Below are 14,776 nucleotides of genomic sequence, written 5' to 3' on the forward strand. Positions count from 1 at the left end.
GCTCCAATCGCGCTCCGCTCGCAGCCAATCGCCGCGCGCGCCGCCGGGGGCGGGGCTGGGTGATGACGTCAGGCTGCGGCGCACGCGGCCGTCCCTTTCCTTTCCTGCGGGCCGCGGCGGAGGAGCGCCATGAAGGCGTCGGGCACCGTGAGTAGGGCCGGGGCCCGGCGGGCGCAGCCGGGGCCGGCAGTGCGGCCGAGGCGGCCGTCGGGAGGGAGGCGGTGGCGGGTTGTAGCGCTCCGGAGTGGCCCGTGCGTGCCCGAACGGCGCCGCCTGGCCCGTGAGGCGGCGAGCGGCCAATATGGCGGCGGCGCCGCTCCCGCCCGGTGCGGGCCCAGATCTGGGAGTGGTACCGCGGGGAGATGGACCCGCGCGGCGCAAGGGGCTCTTTCTGCGTCCGGATTGAGCTCCGCTCGTGGCATTGTTCCTTTGAGGAGCCGCGGGTTCGGCGCGGGGCGGGCGCGCCGGTGGCTCCGCGGCTCACTCGGTCTGCGGGCCGCCTCTTTTTCCTGTCCCTTCAGCTGCGGGAGTACAAGGTGGTCGGGCGCTGCCTGCCCACGCCGAAATGCACGACCCCTCCTCTGTACCGCATGCGGATCTTCGCTCCGAACCATGTCGTCGCCAAGTCCCGATTCTGGTATTTCGTTTCTCAGCTGAAGAAGATGAAGAAGTCTTCTGGAGAGATCGTGTATTGTGGCCAGGTGAAGGATTAAAAACCTAAAAACGTGGGAGTTTCTTACGGAATTCCTGCAGGTGTATGTGGAAGGATTGTATAGGAATCGCAGTTAAGGGGTGTGAGGTTGAAATCCATTAATCTTTCAGTTGCTGTGAAAAGGAGTGACAAGTTTGGTATATGTCTTGTAAAGTAAGTTAAAAGTTACTGCTTTATAGTTATGAGCCATGTGTTGCTCAGAGTTGCTCTGTCATTCTTAGACATAGTGCAGTATACCTTTTAAGAGGCATCTGGACATTTATATCCCTGGGAAAGTGGATGTTTGTATGCTTACACTCCTCTACTGTGATAACATCAAATACATTCTTCAGAGCTGAGATCTTGTGTTTTTCTTTAAATTACTAAAGCTTTCTACTCTTAATTAAGAGATAAATCCAGCTACGTTGGTAAGGGGAAAGAGAGCAAACAGTTGTTTTTTGACAGCAAGACTTGAAACAGTGGTTTCATTAGAAGTCCGAAATATTTATTCGTAACATCCTCAAATGGTGATAGTACATCATCTCTAACTGCTCCATGTTCTTGTGTAATTGCAGGTGTATGAGAAGTCTCCTCTGCGGGTAAAAAACTTTGGTATCTGGTTGCGCTATGATTCTCGTAGTGGGACCCACAACATGTACAGGGAGTACAGAGACTTGACCACTGCGGGTGCTGTCACCCAGTGCTGTAAGTATAGGAAACTGTTGTAAGTGTAGGACAGTGGGATCAGTGCGCAAGCAGAAGATTAAATCTGAAACTGGACATAAAGCATGCTGACTTAATCCATGGTAAAGTAAGTGGAACACTGGAAAATTAAAGGAAGGGGTTACGAGATATTCCATAGATGTTTACCTGTTATACGTGTTGTATCTGACTTGTTACCTTTCTTTAAACAGTTTCTCTTCTCACTTCTTTTTGGTGTGTCTTTCTACAATTTTAGTAATGAGTTTTGCTATACAAACTGAGAATTTAATGACTTTTCAGGTGCTGTGTGTATATCCTGCACTGTGCTATTTTAAGCTAATACCTTCCCATGTCTTGTGAAGAGAATATTTCAGAGATCATGTGGAATATACTGGCATCTGTCCTTCATTGAGCAAGGGGAAAAAAAAAAGAAAAAAAAAATCACAGGGAGAAAACCCCCTATTGTTACTCCAAGAGCTCATTGCCTCGTGTTAGGGACAATTAATGGTTGTCCTGCTTTCAGTCTGTTTTGTGAAGTACTTAAGGGATGAACCATTTGTATAGCTGATGCTGTTGATGCTTGACCCCAAGTGTTACAAGCACTACGGATTGCACATAAAAACCCAAAGAATATTGTTCTTAATAATGATATTCTTGTCATGTGTGCAAATATTAAATGTATCTTGTCGCCTTTCAAAAGCTGAAGTGCTGTTGAAAGTGAAATTTAAGGTTCTACATTAATGTACGATAATCCCTGTTAATGAACATTCCGAGGGATTGCCTAAGAGACCCAGGAATCTCATTTTATTTTTCATATACAGTGCCATGACTGGTACTTTTATGTCCAAGAATAGTTGGGACAGGTAAGTTTTTAATAGATGTGTTGGATCTTCATGGGAAACACAGTAGTATTTCAGCAGGCATACCTTGTGGAACTAGCTATGGATGTGATTGAAGCCAGTGGTTTGCACTGCTGATTAGAGGAATTTTCAGGTAGGCAAAGTACGGATGCTTCCTTCTATTCAGAAAGCCTGTTTCTCTGGGATGAACATCAATTCATGGTTCTATTGCTGGTCAGTTTCAGTAAAAGTAAAGCTATCCTCAGGTCCTACTTTTACTTGCACCTTCCTTTCAGAAGGGAAAGTGTTTTGAAGTTCGCGTGTCTTTCCAGTAATGATATTTCAGTGTTGATTCTGAATCAGGATTTTTTTTCTCTTGCAAGAGAATAAGTAGTCTATTATTAGTCTATTATAGTAGGTATATTATTTGTGCCCATGTGTACTTTCTTGAAGTAGGACAAGAAGAGTAAGATGGCTCTTCCTGTTGAGGAGCTTACTTAAAACTTACAGGAAGAATTTACTGCTGCTTGTTGGTTTTGTGATATTTGTGCCATCACTTTACGTAATAGAAACAGTGATTTTAATGACAACTGATCAGAAGTTTTAAAAGTTGTAGATGGCACTGTGACTATTTCTTGAACAAAAGGCTGTAAGATTCTTGAACTGAAAATGTCAAAAAATGTATTTTTAATGAGTTCTGTTGTTGCAGACCGTGATATGGGAGCCCGTCACCGTGCCCGTGCTCACTCCATCCAGATCATGAAGGTTGAGGAGATTGCTGCCAGCAAGTGCCGCAGACCCGCGGTCAAGCAGTTCCATGTGAGTGAGCCAGCCCTGCAGTGCCAGTGGTCCTGGTCTAAGGTTGGGCTGGAAGAGAGGGTCTCTCTTTTGTGGTGCAAGTTTGCTTTGCAGCCAGAAATAGGGCAGGAACCAAACTTGGGTGCATATGTTCACGATTGTGCTATATTATGATCAAGATTTCTACTGCTACAAGTATTTGGAAGAAAGTCAGAATAAAGCAGATACATGTTATGGTGCAGAAAACATGCCTCTGACTGGCATTACTTCGAAAAAAGTAGTGCAAAATTAAATAATTTGTTAAATCCTGTGAAGTGTATCTTCACAGGATAGATCACTTTTCTAAGCATAGGTTAGTCACTGAGTACAGCTTGGCTGTTTATTCCAAACTATTTTCTGAACTGAAATAGATGAACTATTGTTCATCTGGTACCTCAATTAACATAGAAACATTTTTTCTTGCAGGATTCTAAAATCAAGTTCCCACTGCCACACAGGGTTCTGCGTCGCCAGCACAAACCACGTTTCACCACCAAGAGACCAAATACTTTCTATTAAATTCAAAAACATGTTGTCAACTCTGTGTTGCAATAAAGGTCTTATTGGAATCTTTCACTCCCAGTTGTGTTTTCGACACTGTTAGCTAGGAGTCCCCCATCTTTTATTTTCCGTAAACCGTTGGCAGCCTACTACTCACAGCTGTGATTGCATTGAACAGGTGAGTGTTTCAGGTGCTGACTTAAATTACTGAAATATCCCATCAATAAATCAAGTTTTAATAAATCAACTTTCCAGGTCAGAGAAGTGTTGTTGAGCAGCTGTAAAATTCTACGTCTGTTTTGTCCCTTTGGCATATTAAGTGAACAGTTGAGTCCAGGAAGAAGGCAGCTTCTGGTGCATGCAGAGCTCAGACATGTCAGCTGTGAGAATAAAGACCTCATAACTGCAGTTAAGCTGCTTCACATTTTAAGCATTTGAAGCCAAAAGTTTAGTTCTAACCAGAACCTTTTCAGGGATGTTACCACTCTGAATAAGCTGAAGGATGTGTACGGAGGTGTCTCTGCTTAGAAAAGTGATGAAGGGCTTGGCAGATTTATTCTTTTATATTAGACCGATGAATTAAAATTACAACAATTTTTATATCCAAACTCAAATCCTTAGGCTACTTTGTTTACAGTAAGAAGCTTGCAGGCAGTGTGTAGTTGAGGTTTATTTAAAAGGCTGCTTCATCCCTAAAGGTGGTGTTTGTGGAACTGGGATCAGTCTGCAGCCACAGCCAGATCCCCTGCAGCCCGGGCCAGTGGCTCAGCCTTGTGTTCCTCATCGCCTGCACGGAGAATTCGTTCAGGCACCTCCTCTGAAACGTGAACAGAAGAAGATGGGATTGATGTGGGCAATCCACAATCTCCCCACTCACAAGGGACGAGAAACTATAGACCTCAAGTAGCTGTAAGGGCCTGTGGAGTGGAAGAGGTGGGAATAAGGGCGTCAGAAAGACCGTGAGGTTTAGAACTTTTTTAACTGAAAGAAAATTTGGCAGGAAAGAGCGCAGGGCGGGCCCGGGGCCCGGCACGGGAATGCGCGGGCGGGCGGACCCGGGGCCCGGCGCTGCCGCGCGCCTCCGCTGCCCCTCCCGCCAGCGGCGCGAGCCCCGGCCCGTCACGTGACCCGGGCCGGCCGCTCCCCGCCCGCAGTCACGTGCTCCCTCGCGCGGGCGGGCGGGCGCCGGACCCGGAAGTCGCGGCGTCTGCGGAGGCGCCGGGCGGGATGGGGGAGTCGATCCCGCTGGGAGCGCCCGTGCCGGTGGAGCAGGCCGTGCTGGAGACCTTCTTCTCCCACCTGGGCATCTTCTCCTACGACAAGGCCAAGGACAATGTGGAGAAGGAGCGGGAGGCCAACAAGAGCGCGGGGTCCAGCTGGCTGGCGCTGCTGGCCGGGCTGGCGCACCTGGCGGCGGCCGAGAAGGCCTATCACAGCATGACCTTCCTGGGACAGAAGCTAGGTACCGCTCCGGGGACAGGGGGAGCGGCTCTCCCAGCCGCGCTGCGCCGCCTCAGCCGGGGCCCTGCCCCGCGTTGGGCTCCGCGGGCGCGGAGCGGGCGGCGGGGCGGTCACCTGGCCGCCGGTGTCCGCACAGAGCCCCGCAGCCCAGCTCCGGGCCCGGCCTCGGCGGTGCATGTGCCTGAAGGACGGGTGCTGGGTTAGTGAGTGTCCGTGCGCCCGCTGGGAGAGCGGCTGTGCGCTGGTGCTGCCCCTAAAGAATGAACGAGAGGACAGGCGCTGTGCGGGTGGCACGCTGGCTGCTGTGCCAATCCATGTATCTGCACTTACACCGGCAGGGTACATACCCGTCCTTCCCAAAATTAGCTAGAGGTGTTTCTGTGTTGAGATGCTCCAGCTGAGATATAGGCAAACATGGAGGGGCGACCAAAGCGTTAAAGCTTTTCCACCTTGTGTTAGAGGTGTATATGTGTAAGTACTCGGAGCTGGAGATAGCATCTAGAAGTTGTTACCCATGCAGATACTGCAGGATCTCAGGAAGCTTTGGCCATCATCTCAGCTGCCTCGTGTTTTATCAGTACTTGAATAGAGAAATCCCAAACTGGCACAGGACGAGCTTTCATGATGCTACCCTCTGGGCAAAGCTGTTTATTTTCTTTTTGAACTGCAGATGGGTATGGGAAATGGATCAAAGGATAGGAGTCTGATGTATAGTGCATTAAACCATCAAGAAAATTCAGCTGTGTTGTTTTAAGTGATGACTTGAAAGTATTTATAAGATCTTTACAGCCAAAACTGTCTATAAGCTGACTTTTAAAAAGAGTGAATTTGGTGCTTGCAGAAAGGGTAAAGGTGACAACAGGAGGGGCAAAGTTTTGTTTATTTATTTACTTAATGAACAACTGCAATAGATGATTCTTCCTCCTGCATGTGTCTGGGGGGCTGCTCACGTGTTACAATAGCAGCTGTTTCACTAAGATAGATAGCAAATTCTCTACCTTTCTACCTCAAATGTCAGTGGTCACCCTTGAACATTGTATGTGTAAAAGGAATGTGGAAAGATTGTAATGCTGTCCAGCATTACAAGATTTATAAGCAGTTCCAAAGTGGCACCTAAGTTTGGAATCTTTAAAAGATTCAGACTCAATCCCCGTGGCCTTTGCTCTGCTGCAACTGTTGACTGCCAGAATGGCACATTAGGTCTTCTGTAAATACAAACTGTGAAATAAGGTTACTACATTTGTACAGTCCTTTTGTAATGTCAGAGTTAAGTATCTTTTACTTTGACCCCTTACTCCTGTCTTATTTTCTTTTTAAAATTCCTTATAGTGTTGAGCAGGTAGAAAGGAGCACAGGTGACCTCTTTTTCTCCCTCCCGCCCTCCAAGTTTTAGTTATGGATTAACCTGCACTATGATTTCACTGGGATAAAGTGTGGTTGTTTTCCCTGTGAATTCTGGTTTATACTGAGACTGTATAGGGACTGGAAACATTTGATTGGTACACACAGATGTTCCCATTTAAAGATCACTACGTGAATTTGAGTGCTTCATGATTGAAGAGGGATTGTTAAGGGAATTCTCTGGAAAACATTTAGAATTATTAATAGAAGTGAAGACTATTAAAATTTGATCAGTCAAGTTATGATGACTTAATTCTTCTGACTTCTATAGATAACAGTATTTCCAGGTCATGTGTCATAGTAGCAAATTTACCTGAACCCTGGGTTTCTTAAAAGTCATGTCATAACCGAGGCAGCTGTGAGGGAGTTACTGTTTTGCAGCAGCCATTGGCTGCTGAGACATGAAACAAGTGTAGCTTGCATGTAATCACATGAAGTGCTACTGAGCATGTGCTCTGTAATTCAATTACTTGCAGAATGAAACACTGAATTTTGTTTCTTTTTTAAAAGAAGTACTGTAATCAAACAATACTTACAAACAACTAGATATATAATTACAAGAACTGTCCAGTGTTGCTGTCTGTCTTTGCTGTCCCTGGATTTTGGTAATACCTCCATATTTATCTGAACAGGTGGTCAGTCATTCTTCAGCCGAAAGGACTCCATCCGGACCATCTACACATCCCTGCACAATGAGCTGAAGAAGGTGGTGGCGACGGGTCACAATGCACTAGGAGGAACAGCTCCTCACTTGGAAGAGCTGCTTTCTCACCTGTCTGAACAGCTCTGTTTTTTTGTTCAGGCTCGGATGGAAATTGCTGACTTCTATGAAAAAATGTACACGCTCAGCACCCAAAAGTTCATTAACTCTGAGGAACTGGTAAACATTTTGGAATCCATCTTAAAGAAATACAGTTCAAGGTCAGTGCTTCTTTGCTGGCAGTATGTACTCAGACACAGGATCTGTAATAGCTGGTGTTGAAGTTCAAAGCAAACCTAAAGACTTTGCTGTTCTTTGACTGCTGAACAGCACAGTCTCTTCACAAATTCATGTGTGAAGTCTGTGTTGGCCAGCAGCATCAGATGCATGAAGTGTCTTCAAAAGAAGAAAAATGACAAAGGGAGTCTGCTCATGGTGCACTAGGAGCCTTCTTCCCTATGCCTTAATTAATGCTCATCATGTTCATTTTCAGGAGAAAGGAAGGGTGATTTTCTTTTATAAGGCTTCTTGAACTTTTTCTTTGGCAGGGGAGAGGAAACAAGCCTTAATTTCATGTGGATGGCAGTAAAGGGGACATAAATAAAGCAAATACTTTGACTGTGACAATCTTACTCTTTAGGCTAGAATATATGTCTGCTTGGATCTAAAAGCTACAGCACAACTATCTGGCCTAGATGGGAGGGCTTTATGGTCCTCTGTTACCACTTTTCTCCAGAGGTCATGGAGCCAGTAGGAGGAACACCTCTGAAACTTTGGTCCTTGCCAATAGGGTTTCTTGAAGTTAAAATTTAATAGTTCCTGTTACAAAAATCCTGGGTTGTTTCTGAATGAGGGTAGGATGGGTATTTCACATCTAACTTATGTGCCTTGAAAGTGATGGCAGTTTAAAAGAATTTTTGAATGCTTGTCAACACACTCGATTCTGTCTCTTCATTTTAAACCAAAAAAGGTAGCCATTGTAGGAAGTTAACTGTCAGATGTGGTTGAATCTCTTTAAATCGTTGTTAGTGAAGTAGTGTCTAAGAAGACTTTGGAGAGAATATTCATGGCTCTTACTTTTTTCAGTTATGATTCTTACAGTGTTCACCTAGGAAAAATGAAAATAATTCTGTGCTGCTTTCTGATATTCCAAATTGAAGCACTGCAGCTGATTCTCTTATTTTTTTAGGGACATCTTTGGCAAATTGCTAGGTAATTTTGCAATTTGAAAATCAAAACTAGTGTATATGATCTTAGTAGTGACATTTTGCAATTCTTGGCTTGTGATCACTTAAAATATCAGGGCTGTTAGTCCAATAAAATCCTGAAACTTAGATATATTTTCCTTGGTGTGATAAACTTTAGGGAGAAAAGGGAAGTAAGTTTAAGGGTTTGGGTATTTTTGTTGTTGGCATTTTTTTGGGGTTTTTTAAAGCAAATTTCTCTTGTACATTAAAACTGCCATCTGTTCTGAGCATGTGCTGAATCAACAGCACTGCTAAAAATCTGAGAACCGAAATTCTTACTTTGATGAAGTGATTGGAGGCTATACCTGCATGCAAAATGTTTTACTGTGCTGATTAAATACATTTCAAGGATACATTGTAAGGCATTATATGTTATATAATATGTTTGTATAATATATATTATATAACTATATGTATATATTATTGCATCTTAATTAAAAAAATAAGTAATATCTCCCTGGAAAAAATACTGATGATCTTGCTTTGGGTTAACAAGCAGTTTTTAAGATGGAGACAATCTAAGATGCTGTCAGAGCTATGTCAGTAGCTGCAGTGTGCTCCTATCCAGTGATATACAGAATTATTTCTGAAAAAAGTGGGTATAATGATATATTCCTTTAGTCCTTCCTTTTAGTTTCCTCGTATCTCACATCAGTTTCTGTGGTGTGTTCTGTTGATATGCGCTGGCTGCAAGGCATTTCTGCTTTATAGGTGAAAGATCAGATAAAACTCATCATTACCCAGCCTCTTCCCTCTGTCAGTGTATTCGTCACATGTAGTTGAGGATGTGTGCCATTATTCCAGCCAGCTGTGCTAGGGCTAGACAGGATGTGTGTTTTTTAGATAGGTTCTGGCCTTGGCTTCTTTCCTTTATGTGTGAAAATAGCTGGTCAGATAATGTAGAGGAAATACCCGGTTGAACAGCAGAACTGACGGTTAACAAGACATTGTTTGTATCTGAAATATCATTAATTCTTCAACAGTTTAGAGCTATTTTGATACTATTTTATTACTACTTATTGCTGACTTGTGCTTGACTAGTAAGTCAACATTTTCTTTTTCATTTTTCTCTGGAATACATCTGGAGAAGTAACTTCTGAAATTTTTAACTGTTGGTTTGGGTGGGATCTTAAATAATTAAAGCAGCATCAGAAGCAGGATCCTTTAAAAGCTTAGTATAAAATGCATAAGTAAGTATAACACCTATTTTGATGTAATCATTTTTAAATGTTTAATGTTTTTTGTCTAGTCAGCATTGTGTAATATGTGCTTGAATGTGTGAATTCTGGAAGTAAATAAAAAGAAAATGTGGCTTCTTCACAGTCTGCAAAACAAAACTACCATCCCTCTGCTTTCAGGAATGATTAGGATAAAAAAATCAATTTTCCAATGTGTCTTTAAGTTTTTGACACTCTGACTTATGAAATATTGTAAAATGTAATAACTTGTCTGTTTTACATGAGGTCAGTTGGATGCTTCTATGTTATAAAACTCAATTCAGCAGATATACTTAATATGTAACTCATCAGTTTATTCTGCAACCATATCAAGCTTCTCAGCTGTGGCTGAGGTGTGTATTTTTGGATTAAAACAGTTTAGCAAATCCTGCTGTACAGTGAAACATTAAGAAAGCAAAGTAGAAGTGGGAAGCTGTACATCAGAATGTTAATCCAGGAGACTTTGGCAGTGCTGCCTTAATAAGGATTTTTAAATTGATTTTAAGATTGAAGAAAACTTTCTTGATCTGACTGCAGATATGTTTAAACCACTGCTGTGTGTCATTTGATGGGACTGCAACAAATAATAATAACCCTCTTAAAATACACAGCAACAAAACTGTTTTTCAGGTGAATACCAAAACAATTGGATATATTGAATGTTGACTGTTAGAAATTATTTTTTGTTGATTCTTGTTTGTACTCTTGTTTGTTCAAAGAAATGTAAATACGCTCTGGACTTCTCAGCCCACCAGAGTGGCCAGTAAATACTGGATCTCTGCTGTGGCAGGTCAGCCTGAGGATTGCTGGCATGTGCTGTGTGCAGAAGGTCCCTGGTCACCCAGCCAGGCTGTTTTGCCCAATGCTGTGCATCTGCTGGTTTATGATATTCTTAATTTCATTTTCTTCAAATAAATTTGGACTTGCATCTTAGTAACAAATCCTTGCAAGATAGAAATTGTGGCTTCCAAAGGAAAAAAGAGATCAGTAATAAAATAGCCAGACGTTTTTCACAAGCAAAGGAAAAGTAGTGGAGAGGGGATGAAAAGCCTGACATGATCATTCTCTCTTCTGGTCTACAGCAAAGTGAAGTGTTTTGGTCTCAAACCAACTATTTCCAAAACGAGTTGTATTTGTTGTGTCCTAGAAGCTGAGAGGAATAATGACATTGCTTTACTTTTAAAAGTTGGGAAAATTCTGTATAAACTTTACTGTTTTAAACCAATAACAAGACCCAAGATACTTTTCTGATGTGAGAAGATAAATCCGTCTTTACTTAAATGGAAACCTTATCAAGTCTTGCCTTTGAATGGTTCATTGTTCTTTATTAGACACTTCTTTGAATCCTAAATGCCAATGAGAGAACATATTTACTAAAAAGGCCACTTCTTTCTCAAGTTATATATTTCACATTACAGTTTTTCACTGTTTCAATTAAGTGTTATTGATGATGTTATAAATTTGCAAATAATTAGAGTATGATTGGAAGAGAGGTAGACTACATCTCTATTTTTTCCAAATGTCAGGAAAAAAAAGTGAGAAGAGAATGAGTTAATTGGAGTTCCAAAAAGCAAAACCAAGCTCAGGTTGGCTTCCTCATAGCTCCCCTGTGTGAACTACAGGAATTAGAACATAATTCCTTTGATTTAACATAATGTCTTACTGCTATTCCAGAACCATCAAGACATATATTACTGCAATTTAAAAAGGAACGGTGTTATAGTAGTTCATGGATTAAGATAAACTGTGATTGTTCTTGAACTGATGAAATATAACTCCCTTGCTTTGGCAGAGAAATGTCTGACAGGTGTTTTTTTTGTCACATGTCAGATGTGAAGTGCTGTTTGTTCATTTGCCCTAATTATGTAAAAAGAACTGTTCTTTAAATTAAGAATAATGTTTTTTGTTTGCACTTTGTTCTGTTTTGATGTTTGATCTTTTGTCTGTTAACTGGCAAATACTGCCTGATTATTTTACCCTTGTGTACAGCAGTTCTCATGTCTTGACTACTGTTATGTTTTCTAGATTTCATCATCCAATCCTCAGTCCTCTTGAAAGCAGTTTCCAGCTGGAGGTGGATGTGCTTGCACACCTCTTAAAGGCTCAGGCTCAGATCTCAGAGTGGAAGTTCCTTCCATCCCTGGTCAACTTGCACAGTGCTCACACAAAGCTGCAGACTTGGGGCCAAATTTTTGAGAAACAGCGGGAGACCAAGAAGCACCTGTTTGGAGGGCAGTCTCAGAAGGCTGTGCAACCTCCACACCTCTTCCTCTGGCTGATGAAGCTCAAAAACATTCTCCTTGCCAAGTTTAGCTTTTACTTTCATGAGGCCCTTAGTCGACAGACAACAGCATCTGAAATGAAAACTTTGACTGCTAAAACAAATCCTGATTACTTTGGGAAAATTTCCAGCTTCATCCGGAAGTACGATGCTGTCAACGTTTCCTTAATTTTTGACAATCGTGGATCAGAGAGCTTTCAGGGACATGGTTATCATCATCCCCATTCCTACAGAGAAGCCCCCAAAGGAGTGGATCAGTATCCTGCAGTGGTGTCTCTGCCCAGTGACAGGCCTGTTATGCACTGGCCCAACGTGATCATGATTATGACTGATAGAACCTCTGACCTCAACAGTTTGGAGAAGGTTGTTCACTTCTACGATGACAAAGTCCAAAGCACCTACTTTCTGACTCGGCCCGAACCTCACTTTACCATTGTAGTTATTTTTGAGTCCAAGAAGTCAGAAAGGGACTACCATTTTATTTCTTTTCTCAATGAAATTTCACATTCCCTTAAGAATTCCAAAGCTTTTGCAAGCTTGAAGCCTGGATCCAAAGGGTGAAGTACAAACTACTTAAAAGTTGTCAAGGCACTATGCCAGCCTTGAGGGAGCTGTAGCTTTCAAAGTTACATAAATTTGTGTCTCTCAGAGTCCAATTGAAAAGGAACCATTTTTAAAAATAAGGTTGGGGTTTTTTTTCTAAGCTAACAGACACTTGAAGAAAAGTATTTTTGGGCAGTACTCAGTGGGGCAACTTAATTGTGGGGTGGTAAAGGGCCACTGTGGGGGGTTTTTTGGTGTGGTTTTCAATTTCCAGTATGATTTATTTTTTTAGTCCATGGTTTTGTTGCCTGTATCAGAAAGGAATATATGCACTTTATCATAGTCTGATCATTGACTGTCTTCTACAGAGTTTATTGAAAATGTGATGAGGATTGAAGATACTATCTTTTCAGAAAACTGCATTGCCTGACAGGAATGATTTCTGGGAACTAAATACTGATGCAAGGGAATATTAAAAAAAGTGAACCTGCAAAGACACATTTTAAATAAAAAAGATGAGAATCAGAAAAGTCACTTTTGTTAATTATAATTTAGTTTCCAAATAGTTTAAAATATAATTGAGGTCTCTCACACTCTGTTAAAACACTAATAATCTGTTCTAAAGGCCCTGTGTTGTAAAGTTTGGTCATTGCTCCTGGACTTGTGCTGGGGCAAGAAAAGCTGCAGCATGGTCTGGAGGGCTGATATTCTCTGGAGTGCTGTGGCAGTGTGGGCCCAGTCTTGGCTCAGACTAACTGAAGCAGACAAGCTGAATTAGAGCAGGTGTTCTAGAAGGAACAGCTCCATGGAAAAAGCACCACGGCTCTGTTCAATTTGTGCTTTTTGTCTGGCTAACTAAAAAAAGGAAAAAAAAGGGAGTAGAAAATGCCCTTTTTAAATGATTTATTGTCTAGTATGCTGTTACTGTTAATCTAGATTTGTTTTCAGGTTTTTATAACTATTTTTTTTCTCTCTTTTCAGTTTTAAATAATTTCATAATTAAGCCAAAACACTTTGGGGATTTGGATTTAAATATATAGCCTATGCAGTATGTTTACCTCATTCTTTCACCACTTCTAGGCTGCAGGGTTGGAAAAAGTATGTTTTCTAGTTACCCTGAAAGTGGTTTAATTTGGAAATCAGGGTTTCCAAATACAGTAAAGGGGTCAATTTGGCTGTGCCTCTAGCCTTAACGTTGCAGGATTCTTCTGACTGTTAGCTATGCAGTTGTGCACGCACTTTCATGGGGGTTCAGGAGAACTGGTGTATATAAGTAGTAAAGTAAGGTCGTTAGTTGAAACTGTGTAATGTATAATAACATTGTCAGGTTGGTTGTAAAAGGGAGTTTAAGTCAAAATATTTCTGTTAAAAGGTTTCTGTTAGGATTGAACTATAAAAGATACTTTTGTGAATGTGTCTTCTTATGATTCCCTTTCTCTTCCACAGAAGGTTTTGGTAACTTGTCTTGCCTCTCTGCAAATGCTGACTTTTTACAATCGTATAAGCACGTTCTGTTTTTGAGGTACAAGCTCTGACTTTCCACTCTGTGCCAAATGGAACCTTCCTTGCTTCGCTCTAACTGTGTGTAGCCTGTTTTGAATATCAGTGCTACTGCCTTTTACCTGAAGGCTTGGTCTGACTGCAGCACCACTTGAAAAAACTCAGTCTGCTCTTTCCCACTAGAAAATAACAGAGGTTGCAAATATACCTCCAGCAGCTGGAGGGCACCTGTTTTTTGTAAGTGTTACCCTTTGCAGCTTGAATTGCATTTTAACAGGACAAAGTTGCAGTACTCAGAGAGTTTGTGTGTGCTTCCCTCTGTGGGACAGTGACCTTGTAATAACCTGTAGTTTTGACTTCCTCAGCCTGAGTAACACAAAAAAAAACTGTTGCCAGAACTGATTCCCAGTCTTCAGCAGTGTAAATAAAGTGTTGTACAAAATCTGTCTGCCTGTACAGTGCTTCCCTGTCATAGTATCTGTGGGAAAGGGGAGAGAAAACTGGAGGAAGAAACTGTGATACAGACATGTTCATTTCTGAGTTGCAAGGGAGGAGCTGGAAGAGGTGGAAGGGAAATCTGCTGCCCTTTGAAGCAGACCAGCAACTTTTACCTGTTGCTGGAATGGCCAGAGGCTGTTCCCAGTGGTTTTTACAGGGAGGGGAAAAGGAGGTGACTGTTCAGCAGACTTGGTAGCTCACATCACACTCCTGTCCTTGGCAAATAATGTCTCAGAAGGGAAGGGATGCTGGGTGTTGTTTCTGTGCAGCAGGAGTTGGTTTGCTGCAGTTTTTTCTTCAGAGTATCTTGGGGAAGCAATCACAGGAGCGTTGTGACTCATTTCTGAATATTTCAGTT

At 42.2% G+C, this 14,776-nt stretch overlaps 2 protein-coding genes and 1 non-coding gene across 4 annotated transcripts; all 3 read left to right on the plus strand.

Moving 5' to 3' along the window:
* Position 1: 1 nt before the first annotated feature.
* Positions 2–3,645, plus strand: RPL18A (ribosomal protein L18a). Its single transcript, XM_063396554.1, has 5 exons — positions 2–147; positions 522–701; positions 1,267–1,396; positions 2,942–3,051; positions 3,496–3,645. The coding sequence occupies exons 1-5, from the start codon at positions 130–132 to the stop codon at positions 3,586–3,588; spliced, it is 531 nt and encodes a 176-aa protein (XP_063252624.1). The 5' UTR covers positions 2–129; the 3' UTR covers positions 3,589–3,645.
* On the plus strand, positions 2,002–2,133 carry LOC134550503 (small nucleolar RNA SNORA68). The gene has a single exon (XR_010080345.1). It is a non-coding gene; the product is annotated as a small nucleolar RNA SNORA68 (small nucleolar RNA).
* Positions 3,646–4,721: 1,076 nt separating the features above from the next.
* On the plus strand, positions 4,722–14,374 carry KICS2 (KICSTOR subunit 2). Of its 2 annotated transcripts, XM_063396556.1 has the most exons (4): positions 4,723–5,032; positions 7,065–7,138; positions 7,217–7,353; positions 11,622–14,374. In XM_063396556.1, exons 1-4 carry the CDS (start codon positions 4,798–4,800, stop codon positions 12,436–12,438), a joined length of 1,263 nt encoding a protein of 420 aa, XP_063252626.1. In that variant the 5' UTR covers positions 4,723–4,797; the 3' UTR covers positions 12,439–14,374. The 2 variants fall into 2 exon arrangements, with proteins under 2 accessions (XP_063252625.1, XP_063252626.1); XM_063396555.1 differs by having other exon boundaries at positions 4,722–5,032; positions 7,065–7,353.
* Positions 14,375–14,776: the final 402 nt, after the last annotated feature.

This window comes from Prinia subflava, chromosome 4, assembly GCF_021018805.1.
Source record: "Prinia subflava isolate CZ2003 ecotype Zambia chromosome 4, Cam_Psub_1.2, whole genome shotgun sequence".
Taxonomy (NCBI): Eukaryota; Metazoa; Chordata; class Aves; order Passeriformes; family Cisticolidae; genus Prinia; species Prinia subflava.

Excerpts from the sequence above, each read along its gene's own strand:
- KICS2 (XM_063396555.1), top strand. The coding sequence starts at position 4,798 with ATGGGGGAGTCGATCCCGCTGGGAGCGCCCGTGCCGGTGGAGCAGGCC. Across the intron at positions 5,033-7,064 it reads CTTCCTGGGACAGAAGCTAG|GTGGTCAGTCATTCTTCAGC; the intron begins GTACCGCTCCGG and ends TTATCTGAACAG. Across the intron at positions 7,354-11,621 it reads TTAAAGAAATACAGTTCAAG|ATTTCATCATCCAATCCTCA; the intron begins GTCAGTGCTTCT and ends TATGTTTTCTAG.
- RPL18A (XM_063396554.1), top strand. Across the intron at positions 1,397-2,941 it reads GGGTGCTGTCACCCAGTGCT|ACCGTGATATGGGAGCCCGT; the intron begins GTAAGTATAGGA and ends CTGTTGTTGCAG. Across the intron at positions 3,052-3,495 it reads CCGCGGTCAAGCAGTTCCAT|GATTCTAAAATCAAGTTCCC; the intron begins GTGAGTGAGCCA and ends TTTTTCTTGCAG.